This window comes from Cheilinus undulatus, linkage group 3, assembly GCF_018320785.1.
Source record: "Cheilinus undulatus linkage group 3, ASM1832078v1, whole genome shotgun sequence".
NCBI classification, from domain to species: Eukaryota; Metazoa; Chordata; class Actinopteri; order Labriformes; family Labridae; genus Cheilinus; species Cheilinus undulatus.
In genome coordinates this window covers 46,465,050-46,478,378 of record NC_054867.1, presented here as the reverse complement: position 1 = coordinate 46,478,378, position 13,329 = coordinate 46,465,050, and the positions used below count along the sequence as shown (strand labels likewise).

The following is a 13,329-nucleotide window of genomic DNA, read 5'->3' as shown; positions in this document are numbered from 1 at the left end:
CCCTATGCCACACATGCAGTACATTCAGGAAATATTCAGACCCCCTTCACTTTTTTCAATTTTGTTATGTTGCAGTCTGATGCTGCAATCCAAAAATCCATTCTTATCCTCATTAATCTACACTCAGTACCCCATCATGACCAGAGGTGTAAAGTAATGAAGTACAAATATTTCGTTACCTTACTTAAGTAGAAATTTGTGGTATCTAAACTTTACTGGAGTAATTATTTTTCAGCCGACTTTTTACCTCTACTCCTTACATTTTCACGCAATTATCTGTACTTTCTACTCCTTACACTTTAAAAATAGCCTTATTACTCCTATTTCATTTCACCTATCCAGATAAAACACGCCATCCGGATAGAGTGAATTTGATTTTGGTTGGATGAGAAGTATAAACATAACACCATTCTGACACCCTATTGGTTTGTACGCGATCCATCACACCTGCGCATGTGACACAAATCACACTTCAGCAAGGACATAGCAGACGTATGTAGCCTAATACGAAAATGTCCATGGCAGAGACTCAAGAGAACTCGAGCGAAATGTCCCAACCAAGCACCAGTGAGGAGGTTGGTAGCCAGGAAGACTAGTACTTACAGGCAACTAGTCATTACATCTTTCGTTCCATGAAACACATGTTAATGCTCAGTAGTACACATATGGTTCTTGAGTGTATTTGCATTGTACTAAAATGTGTTCATTTTCAATAGACATAAATGCGGCTGAAACAGGTGCATCCCACATTTTTTCAACAGGGCTGCCGAGGGGGGGGTAATGCACTATAGGCCACTGTGGCACGGCCTAAGCTTTTGTCCTTAATGGCATTTTTTTCCCACTTATATTACTTTTACTTTTATACTTTAAGTAGTTTTAGAACCAGTACTTTTATATTTTTACTTGAGTAAAAATCTTGAGTTGATACTTCAACTTCTACGGAAGTCACGAGAGCATAGTGGCCTCTTTAATTCTCAAATGGAAGAAGTCTGGCACAACCAGGACTCTTCCAAAAGCTGGTTGCTTGGCCAAACTGAGAAATTCAGGGAGAAGGGGTTTAGTAAGAGAGGTGACCAAGAACCCAGTGGTCACTCTGGCTGAGCCCCAGAGATCCTGTGTGGAGAAGGGGCAAAGTTCCAGGAGGACAACCATTACTGCAGCCCTCCACTGATCTGAGCTTTATGGCAGAGTGGCTAGATAGAAGCCCCTAGGAGTGCAAGTCTTTTCATGAATAGGTCAGGGACGTTTAAAGGCTTGGACTGTTAAATCGATACGCGCATGACCAAAAATGTTATTCTTACAACACCAATGATGTGGATAGCTGTTAGCGGCCTGCTACATCCACACATCTCCTTTTGAGTTGGATTGTGATGTGTTTTTAGAACTGGACCCAAAAGTGGGTCGCAAAGCCCTTTTCAGTGGGTATCGGATGTGTGCCTAGGAAAAAAATTGCACCAAATTGTCTATGAGACTCTATAAAACGTGCATTTGTCCTGTGTCATTGTTTTGTTACACCTTTTGTACTGTCTTAGGCCCAAGTTCTATTATTTTTTTTATCATATACACCTGAACGACCAAAAAAATCTAAAAAATTTGGGTCGCAATTCTCCTTGAGGAGTTGATTGTGGGTCCATTGACCCAAGCAGTTGAGAACCACTGTTAGTAAACTGTAAGTTTGTCCTCCATTTTTGTTGCCATCTAACTTTATAATTCATGTTTACCATTGTCACTGTGGCTGTGTTTGCTGTGCTTCCTCTTTCGTTCAGCTTGCTTTCTGACTGGCTGCTATTCAGTTCCACATGACAGATTTCCAGTTGTCAATACTGAATGTTTAATATTTATTATTTAAAATGGCCCCGATTGTCTTCCATGCAGATCGGGGAGGGTACAGTCACTCTTAACAAACCACAGAAAAATTTGGCCTTTTGTAATAAATGCCTTTTGATTTATTGTTGTGCCTTTTTTGGATTTTTTTTTGAAAGTACTCAATAAATACAGTACCTGTGTTCATTATTTGCTATATAAAAGAAACACCTCATTAGCTTTCTGTGATTAACATCTAAAAACCTCAGTAAGTCTTTAACATACTCCCCTGTCACACTCAGCCTTTGCAGAGCTGCAGACCGACATCAACGAGTTAACGAGCGACCTGGATCGAGCCGGCATCCCTTTCCTGGACTATCGCACATATGCAATGAGAGTCCTGTTCCCTGGCATCGATGATCACCCTGTGCTCCGAGAGCTGGAGGTAAAAACACCCTCGAGCAAGACTGCACAACTTGAATTCAGTTTCATATATTTTCCTGACATGTTGACCTCACAGCTCACGTATACTTGAAGCTAAATTGATTTTGGCTTGTTGGCAAGTGCTGTCAAACTGCTGTTGAACAGAGCGGAGTGAAAAATGTCAGTTTGTGCAATGTGCTGAGTGATGTTTGTCTAACGGTGTCCACAGCGGCTCGAAGAGTCTGTGTGCTGATGTTATCCATCGTTATCTCAGGTCTCAGTCACACACATTTTTAACTTCACACTCCAATCGCTGTCTGACTCACACTTTGTGACATTTAAAACTTTCTAAGAAATACTTTTCCACATTCTACACATCCCACATTTCCTCATCACTGACTTTATTACAGGTAATAGAAAGAGCTTGTCAAGTGTTTATATATTGCCTTGTCGAAATCTTGTGCCCCAGTAGGTTTGATGTTGAAGGAAACAGTAATGAGGTCTTCAACATTTCACATTTCAAAATACTCCCTCAGGTTTAATATTTTACAGTTGTGTTTAAGGTTTTTAGAGCTTGTTTTGTGCAGATTTTGTGCAGGATGAGACTTGCCTTCCTTTTCCTTGCAGCCGTTTTAGACTGGGTGCGTGGCGGCTGCACAATAGCTGCGACATGCCTTGATTTTCATTTCAGCATGCTAACAAGTCGGGGCTTTCAGACCACATGCATGAGTGCTGCATTTCATGCATCGTGAATTTAGAGAATAGAAGACTTAGCTATTTGTAACCAGAAGTTGTGCATGCTTTTTTAAATTAGAGTTTATGCTTGACTGTTGTTTTTTGTCTTCGGCCCATGTGGCCAGCAGTCCTCCAGAATTCCAGCTATTTCGAAAAATTACTGATCATACACTTTGGATAGCCATATGCAACTACAAAACCTGAATTTAACAGCAATAAGACCCTCAACACTACAGATACATGTCTGCAGCCCAACAGTAAACCTGAGTTGTTGTTTCTCTGACTTGCTGGACACAAGTTTACACATGACCAGAACTTGGAAAAGACTAATAAGTCTTTTTACTTATCTATGTAGGCTGTTTTAACAAAAACACACTGTGAAATGTGTGAGCTAGAGGTTTGACAGTTCTGTACACATAGTCTCACGACATCTGAATACAGAAAAACGGCAACCACACATGTCAGTATTACCTGCCAATGGGAGTGGCAGTAATGTTTCAATTGTAAGCTAACTGCTTTTGAACAACCAGTGAAGAAAAAAAAGAGTACGGGTGCAGTAGCAGAGGAGTGGCAGGATCCGCCAGCTTTTTCCTCCTCTTGCTGACTTCTCTGTGCTGTTCCCTAAAACAAGATTTAAAAGCAGAGAGAGTTGTGGACTTTAGCAACACTAATATGTTTTAAAAGCCATACGCGGATATGCAGAAGTAGAGAACAGCAGCTACAGGTGTGTTTAAGGGCCCTTCTTTGTAATGGAGATTACAGCATCCCATCCTGTGTTTACATGACCTGTTCTGTGGTCCTTCACCGTCAAACAAGAGTAATGTTTTTACATGAGTAGTACACACATCAGCCTGCTGCTTTTAACTTTTAACTATCACAGTCAGTTCTCATTCCAAAAGGATGAAACTGTGAGCTTCACGACTGTCAGATTTAAAAGTAATAAATGAGGGAAACCTGGAACTAGGTCTATAAATCTGGGACGTTATGTTTAGATTTTACCAATGAACCTACCCTGTATGGCAGGGATCATCAACTGGAGGCCCCTCCACAGCTTCAACTCCGGCCCCCAGAAGATTATTAAATTCTGAAAATGTGACAAAAATGTGTTATGTTATTTACAATGTCTTGCCATTTTCAGAATTTCCTAAAGGAACCCCAACATTGACTTAGATAAAACATTTCTTCTGGATTTGCTTGATCAGTTTCACAAAAGTCGACCTGTCAGCCATTATTAATAAATAAGATGAATGACAAACACACACTGATCGGTCTGTTACATTGTCAACCTACCAATTTCCCTGCCTGGATATCAAAAACAAAAGACTTGTTTACTGCATGTGTTTTTCACCAACCAGGATTACAAATATTTGACTCAAACCCAGTGATGCACAGCATCATAGCCCTAGAAATATGTGGCAAATATATCTCAGTTGCCCCCTTGTGGCTGGCTGCAGTATAGGCAGTAGGGACTGAATTTACTGCTAATGCCTAAAATAACGTCCATTACAAAGGAAATCAAAACATCTCAATAGATCTTATTTTCTTAATTAACAGTCTGGCTCCCATAATGTCTGCCAAGAAAACAATCTGGCCCTTGTGCCCTCGTGCAAATGTATCTGGTGATCCCTGCCATAGAACCATGACCCAAAAACCGTTAGACCCCTAGTGTGAGCTGTTCCTCACACATGGTGTCAGTTGCACAACAGTTGCACAATGTATGCCTATTTAACACATGCACAACAGTGCTTAGCTTCACATCAGCTCTCTGTTAGTCTGTTAGCATTTCAACTTCTTCCATAACTTAGCAGCACACAGCCAAATTATATTCTCCACAGAAAGCACCAAAAAATCGTCTCATCAAGTAGTAATAGACCAGTGGTCTATTAACTAGACACCACAATAAAACTCTGCATTTCAAGTGAAAAGTTGACATAAGGTGGTGAACTCAACTTCAACGGCCGCTACCTTAAAATGATAAAAAAAAAAAAAACACTGTTGTTTATTTGGGGTAGTCATGTAGAAAGTCATCCTCATTCCCGGCCACTGCATTGGGGTTTGTGTTGCTCAGCTCTCTGCTGTTCCCTTTGCTCTGGCTTCTTTATTACCTGCATCAACGACTAACTCTGAATCCTGTCATTAATTTCCCTGCATAGTTTTCCATCGCTCTAAACTCCCTCAAAGACAAGCTTTGTTTTAAGTTGATCAAAATAATATTCACCACCTAAATTAGCCACAGGCTGTGTTACTAAGATAAACAACCCCAGCAAGAAACAGGAAGTGGAGTCACTAGTGTGATGGTCACTGTAGCTACAGAGTCATGGATCTGTCCATGGTGTTATGTGTTACTGTTAACTATATTTTTGTGTTCAGTCGTGTGTTTTGGTCTGCAGAAGAGTTGACGCGATGATTGAACAAAGCCTGGATTGTGTGGTTCATGCTAAGTTTTTCCTCTATGCTATATAGCTATCAGTTTTATTGTCATCTCATATTTCCTTCAGAGCTGGATCTGAGATGCTGATGAGCAGTACACTTTTAAAAACACAGAAAGCCACTGGCAGCCCTATGTTTGATGTATTGTTTTTCATAGTAATTGTGATTAGTGAGTACTTGAATAGCGAAACTACTGTAAAATCTTTGACTGTCCAGTTAGTGCTTTTCAAAGTAAAAGCCCAGTTTGTCATTTCTACAAAATGCTTTTAAGTTGAAATTTTCCAGCTCAGTTATGCGATGACTTAAGTCTCTTTCGGGGAGATCTATTAAGGGAAAGCCTCAAAGGATGGACAGGGCTGTGACAACAGGGCCACACAGCCAACACACAGCACACAAGCCTGGTATGAAAGCCAAGGCGGCGTGAACTCAAGCGGACCCATGCAGCAGCACAGAGTCTGAAACAGTCGTCATCTGACCCTCCTGTGGTCTTGAAAGTTTCATAAAAATTTGTTTGATGAAGACAAGATTGTTTTTAGTTTTTACCTTGAGGGTTTAATTTTGAAGCACTCTGTTCCTAATAAATAAAAAGTCTGATAATGACCCACTTTCCTTTTTGTTATTTAAACACAACTTTTCAGGCATTCAAAGGTTACAATGAACTGCTGCTGCTGCTAAAAAGTGGTTGTAATCAAGCTGTTATTATGTTTCAGTGTTTTTTTTAGATTGGAAGAGCCTCTCTTATGACAACTAAATCATCATTTAAATTTTATAATCAAACAAGCCATTTGTTTTTTCAAGAATTATGAAGCTTACTTTTGGATTTTCTTGATGAATTTTTCTAACATAATCAACTATGACTCAGACTTTCTCATGCATGGATAGCTGTGTCCTGTAGGTTTCTATCAACTCTGCCAGGCTTCGCCTGAAGCTGCACCACTGGTTCTGTTTTGCATTAAAAGCTTCGGGATGATTCATGCTTCTGCACCTGTGTTTTGACTTTCCTCATCCTTGAGTGAGTATGAACTAATGAGTGCCTCTTTCTCATGTGTGATGCATGCAGGTGCCGGGCAGCGGACAGCAGAGTGTGGAGAAATCCTTGAAGCAGTTCGCTCAGCTGTTGAATAACAAAGTTTTCCTGCTGACGTTCATCCGCACGCTGGAGTTGCAGCGCTCCTTCTCCATGCGTGACCGTGGCTACGTGGCCTCACTTATCATGACCGCTCTGCAGGGACGGCTGGAGTACGCCACAGACATCCTGAAACACCTGCTGTCAGACCTGATAGAGCGCAACCTGGAGAGCAAAAACCACCCCAAACTACTACTACGCAGGTAAACCATCAGGGTTTGTTGTTACAAAAAGATGCTTGAAACATTTATTACTTTGTTCTTTATTTCAAAGTATTATTGAATTGATTTCTCACTCAAGGACTCTCATTTGACAGCAGCTTTACAAAAAAATGCAATAACAAAGAGCATAAACTTCACTTTAAGTAGAAGCCCGGAACAAGAAGAGTTGTTCTTTTCTACTTTAAGAAGCTCAAGCTTGATCTGCCCTGCATTTTCCCGTTTGAATCAGTTGTTCACTTGAACAGTTAGTTTTTACAAGTAGAGCTGCACATTGTTGGAAAAATCTCTTTTGTCTCAGGGACATTTACTTCAGAGATATAGGAAACAAAAACAGTTATTAACATCAAATCCATTCATATACAATCACAGAAGAAGACTCACATGCCTAGTTATGCCTGCTGACATTGGCTATGACTGTGACAAAAATCTAAAGACTTTATTTAGAAAAGTCTGAAGTTGAAGCCATAACTGGTCATTTCCTCTATCTCTCTCTTCATCACAATCAAACAGCATTGGCATCTGTGTCAGCTGGAGGTCTGCAGGTTGGCATGTTCCCTGCTCATTTAAAGTGCCTATAAAAAGTATTCACTCCCTCAGATGTTTCACCTTTTTACTGATTTTATAAATCAACCATCGTCAATATAATTTGGCATTTTGACCAAAAAAAAAAAAAAATTACAAAGTGATTGTATAAAGACACCTGTGTCTGGAGGGTTCAGTCACTGTTTAATCAGTATTCCTGGCTACCATTACACCATGAAGACAAAAGAACACTCCACGCAACTCAGAGAAAAGGTTATTGAACAGTATAAGTCAGGGGATGAATACAAAAAAATTCCAAGGCACTGAACATCCCCCAGAGTTCAGTTAAATCCGCCTAGATCAGCCTGTCATCACAAACTTAGAGACCGTGCAAGAAGGAGACTCGTGAGAGAGTCCACCAAGACACCTCTGACTACTCTGTAGGAGTTACAAGCTTCAGCAGCTGAGATGGGAGAGACTCTGCATACAGTGACTGTTGAACTGGGTTTTCAGCAGTCAAAGCTTTATAGGAGAGTGGCAAAGGGAACAGCACTGTTGAAGAAAACTCAGATTAAATCTTGACTAGAATTCACCAAAATGCATGTAGGAGACTCCATGGTCATGTGGAAGCAAGGTCTTTGATCTGATGAAACCAAAATGGTTCTTTTGGCCTCAGAGAAGATGCCAAACACTGCACATCACCACAAACACACTGTCATCACTGTGTAGCATGATGGTGGCAGCATCATGCTGTGGGGATACCTCTCAGCAGCCGGACCTGGAAGGCTTGTAAAGGCAGAGGGTAAAATGAAAGCTGGAAATCAAGGAAAATCCTGGAGGACAATCTTATTCAAGATTCTGCAGGAGAACTACAGTTCAGGAGAAGATTCTTTTTCCAGCCAAAGCACACATTGAAAGATACACAGAAATGGTTTAATGGCAACATGGTGAATGTTCTGGAGTGGCCGAGTCAAAGCCAGACCTCAGTCTGATGGAGAATTTGTGGCTGGACTTGAAAAGGGATGTTCATGCCTGATTCCCGGGCAACCTGGCAGAGCTCGAGCAAAGAAGAATGGAGTAAAATTGCAGTGTATGGACGTGCAAGCCTGGCTGAGACCTATCCACACAGACTCGGTGCTGTGACTGCAGCCAAAGGTGACTTGAAGGGGGTGAATATTTATGCAGTCACTTCTTTTACAGTATTTTTATTTAATTGACAATACTTTGTTGAAATCTTACATTAAAGAGGTAAAAAAATGGTCAAAAATTCAATTTAAATTGAAGGGTAAAACAACCAAGGGAGTGAATACTTTTTGTAGGCATGAGTATATCAAGGTGAATATAAGCAGAGAAGCTGCTATGAAAAAACATGTGTGCTGCAATTCACTGTTTGCAGCTTCAAGTCATGGCTTTTACAACTGCAGTTTTAAATCTGTTTTTTAAAACCATTCAAAAGCAATTTTTTATTGAATAATGGGAGGGGCCGCACAGACAGGGATGAATTCCTCTTAAATGGAGATACTGTGGACACTCCCTTGAAGGCTGAGCATAAATAAGGCACTGTAGATAGAAAGGCACCATCTCATGCATCTTTCAAGGCTAAATTTGACTATTTCAACAGAATAAAAGCCACATTCTTCCTCTGTCTATATTCACCACCACGGTCAGGTTATTTAAACTGAAAATCCTTGAACACTCCCAATGTGGTCTTCTTATATTTTAGCACGGATAATTCCTCTATGCATTGCTCTTTCCAGCCCAGTTCCCTCGCTTCTATCGGATGAGTAACTAGGCCAGCGACGGAGAGCCCACCTCTGCTCAGCTTTGTTTTGTGCAGCGGCGTGAAACAGCCGTAAAGCGTGTGAGAAACAGTGAGCCTGAGCAGACAGGTGAAAGACAGGAGCAGTAACAGTGATAGAGAGAGGGAGGGACTGGTAGTGGAAGGGAAACTTAATGGGGAAGAGTGAGTGCAGCGGCAGCAGCAGAGTCGTTGTCAGTCTGACTTATCTTCTGCGTGCCGCTCATGAAACATTCAGCTGTAGCTCACGTTCCTTCCCCTCCGTCACCTCTCCTCTCTCGCCTCTCTACCTCTTTTCCCTCCGACTCTGGTTATCTGCCGATTGTTTTCCCAGTGCTGAGCCTGGCCTCCTGAATCTTTCATGAGTTTCCTTTTTTTCCGTTTTTGAAAGAGAGGGCTCTCTCAATCTGAAGCACACTCATTAAATATAAGGATGAGCTCGCTTGGGAGCCGACACAACAGGAACTTGTTAGCCTAAACATGCTGCACTTGTGGAAAAAATCTTAAATTTAATGGGATGTCGTGAACAGGAGAGCCAGTAAAGGTTAGAGTTTGAATGCAGGTAACAGAGTGACAGAGACAGCAGGTGAGGAAGGGAAAGATGGATCTAAAGCTGCAGACTTTGGATAAGTTTTAGATTAAAAAGAGCTTACACACCATTTGACGGGTACAGTTTTATGATTTAAAGGATTTACGACCAAATCTTTCCCATCTGTACCCATGTTTGGCAGCTAAATGCAGACTGAGCAAAGAAGAGAAAGTAGACTTGAAGTGGTAGTCTGCACATTTATGTCATGACCCAAATATGTTCTGCACAAGCAGCACTTAACTTAAAGTATATCCAAGTATGTGTCCTTAGAGACCAGGCGGCTGAGTAAGGATGCTTTTCTCTGTAAACTCTCCATGTCATGTGTTTTCGTCTCCAACAATGTCAGCCTCTTCTAAATTATAAAAGAACAATCAGAGCACTCCAGCTCTCTGTGGGATGTCTCCAGCTTTAAAAAAATGAGCGTGCTTTCTTCTCCTCTTTCAGAACCGAGTCGGTGGCGGAGAAGATGCTGACAAATTGGTTCGCTTTCTTGCTGCACAAATTTCTCAAGGTAAAGTGAAATCTCCCTTGCGCCTTATCTCTACAGGTGTCAATGTGATACACGAGTGCAATGCTTCTTAAAATCTCCGCATTGATTTTCTCATAGACCGCTGTGAATGCTTTTGTAGGAGCTGTCACTTTAAAAGTCTCAGACTGATAAGCTTTGTGGATATTGTGCTGAGATAATAGTCACCTGTGGGGTCAATCATATGCTGACTTTGCAGTTTAAAAAGCTCTGCTTTGCTACGTTTGATGCTCTTGAATCTCAAAGTCTGCTCTGTGCTGGTGATGAATACCTTTAATGTCTTATTTCCCTCTCTCCCACCGTTCGCTCCAATCCCCCGGATCTCCTTCCAAAACAAAGGAGTGTGCTGGCGAGCCTCTCTTCATGCTGTTCTGTGCCATTAAACAGCAAATGGAGAAGGGACCGATAGACTCCATCACCGGAGAGGCTCGATATTCCCTCAGTGAGGACAAACTCATCCGACAGCAGATTGAATACAAGACGCTGGTGAGTCACAACCACATTGATAAGAAAGGAAGAAACTGTTTGTATTCATTTTTGTAATTTTTCCTCCAATGTTGACAGATTCTAAGGAATGATCACAAGGCTGTGGTTGTATTTTTATAAATGCTTTGAATAGTTGGATTGATTGCAGTGGGCCAGTAATTCTGCCTAGCCACATGCTTTTCTTTTATACCTCAGTGAAATCTACTCAGTGTTATTCAAGACAAATAGATTCCTAGAACTTCAGGTAGATTTGAGTTTAATACCAGTCAAGTAATAATCATTAGGTTAGTTTGCCATGGTAGACTTTGAAATAGCTCAATAATATGCAGGTAGGCTCATACTTACGCCTTCATTGATAATCCTGATACACTCAAACATCCAAACCATTCGATATGAAGCACTTCTTTCTGCAAAGACACTTTGAACCTTAAATATTAATAAATAAAATGCATTTTGGACACTTTCTAAGTCAAAGTCAAAGTATTCAAATTCAAATAACTTATGAAACATAAATCGAAGCTGCGTACATATTTTTCTTCTGAAAGCCCTCCGTTTTGTAGTTCTGATGACGCTATCCACGCCTTCATAGCCTTACAGAACATTTTCTTGCGAGCCTGGAACTTAGGTGAGTTTCCAGTGTCGTTAAAAAAAGATTAAACCCACACCAGTAACTCTGATACTGGACATCTTTCTGTCCATTTATAATCCATTTATTGATCATTCCTGCAACTAGCGTGTGTTAGCTTGCCGCCATATTGTTTGTTTGTATCCCAGAATGCATTGTGACTGTGAAAACCAATGGCAGGCTGTTCTGCCGTCACGTCATGCTTAGAAACTGGAGAAGAGAGCCTGAATGCCACATAATAGAGAGAAAGAGACACAGAGAGGCTGTGATGTGTCCCTCTGTGGCACTGCAGACAGGAACTGCTTTCAGTAATGACTCAAATTCCCAAAAGCGCAAGGATTTTTTTCTGTAAAAATGTGAATTTATGGAAGAATTTTAGTCACAGAATGATTTTATTATTTGGCCCCAAATAGCTGGGAGAAAAAGTCTGTGCAAAAAAACACATTAATGTTACTTGTGTGCAATACGTCAGTAATCTTTGAGTTTTAACTTCCGATTATTTTTTCTTTGTCTTTATAGTCCATTATTGTTCTTAAAAATTCAAGTGACTTTACTGCAGCACAAATATTCTCAATGCTCAGGCTGCCGTGAAGAAAAGGATGTTTAGAGCTCTACTGTGAACCACAGGGTTGATGTTTTACAAGCCTTTTAAGACAACAAGTCCAGGCGAGACACAATTGTTAAAAAGATAGCAATCTCTTCCCCTTCTGCATCAACACTGCTAAATTTTGGATTTCCTCTGATCAAAGCAGTACAGTAGGTCTTCTTCAGACAGTTGTCTCAGAACCTCTGCTGTCCTTTTCTTAACGTCTGACTCAAACATGTTGCGTTGATCTTAGGAAAAGGAAAAAGTCACACAGTGCTAGACCAGGTGAATGGGGAGGGTGATCAAGCACTGTGAATTGTTTTTGGACCAGAAGCTGCTTTACTGAAAGAGCAGTGTGAGCTGGAGCGTTGTCTTGATGAAGAATGAAACCATTTTTGCACAATTGTGTTCTCTTTCTTCAGACTTTTTCTCATTGTTCTTCTAAAAACTGTTTGTGAAGGTGATGATTCACCTTTGACCCTTCTGGAACCCAACTCCTCTGAAATGATACCCTTAATGCCAAAGAAAGTTTCATCCCATGTAATCAGTCCTTCCAAAATTATTTGGGTTTCTTTCAATTGTTCCAAAATATCTCCACAAATTTACTTGTGTTTTTCCTTTTGATCAGGGTTCAGAAGTTTTGGGGTAACTTTTGCACACTTTGTCATTTTCAAATTTTCACTCAAAACTTGTAGAAATGATTTTAATGGGGACCATTTCTGCTATCATTCTTATACTGAGTCATCAATCACTTTGAATGATTTGTTCAATTTGTTGAATGTTTCAAGAAATTTTTGATGTGGATGGGTACCCAGAACTTCCATGGTCTTGGTGATCCCCTCTGCTGTCACTAAATATTTTGTACCATTCAAACACACATGAATGTGATATGCATGTTTTGTTCAGTTTCACCAAAAGTTGATGTGTCTCTCAACTCATTTTCAGACACCTTAGCAAAAAGACGTTCACTTATTGGAAACTTACAGCAGTTGTGCCTGAATTGGCGTATGGCTAAGCCACGCCCCCTCCACTCACTCGCACAAATAATGAACATTCAGTGACAGACGCTATTGCAGTTGTCACAGTAGGAGACATTTCACAGGAGGCCATTGATGATCTTTGGAGACAGAAAGATCACATATCATCTAGAAGTCACCAAAAGGGTCTAAACTATGCAATGGAGGGATATATTAATCATTTTATTGTCGAGAAAGTTGATAAAAAGCTTCAGTTACAAGCCAAAATTTACAGGTCCCTGTGCAAACGTGATAAACCGCATCTCGTTGCCATCACAATCTCAGACCACGAGATAGAGGATCAGAATCAAAGTGCCACTGAAGTTAAGGTTTTTGGCTCAGAATATGAGAAAAATATAACAGCCTTTTTACCATCTTTACCAAGAGTGTCTCTCCGTTAGTTTGGTGCTACAGTATTTACATTGAATCATTCAGCATAACAT

General features: G+C 40.6%; 1 protein-coding gene across 1 annotated transcript in view; it reads left to right on the top strand.

The window, feature by feature from the left end:
• The window catches only part of LOC121507547 (plexin-A2-like), a 210,553-nt gene that overhangs the window by 174,009 nt on the left and 23,215 nt on the right, over positions 1-13,329 (top strand). Inside the window, exons 21-24 of the mRNA XM_041783970.1 lie at positions 2,106-2,248; positions 6,452-6,720; positions 10,092-10,158; positions 10,513-10,659. Of these exons, the coding sequence (XP_041639904.1) occupies positions 2,106-2,248; positions 6,452-6,720; positions 10,092-10,158; positions 10,513-10,659 (626 nt within the window). The remainder of the gene's footprint in view (positions 1-2,105; positions 2,249-6,451; positions 6,721-10,091; positions 10,159-10,512; positions 10,660-13,329) is intronic.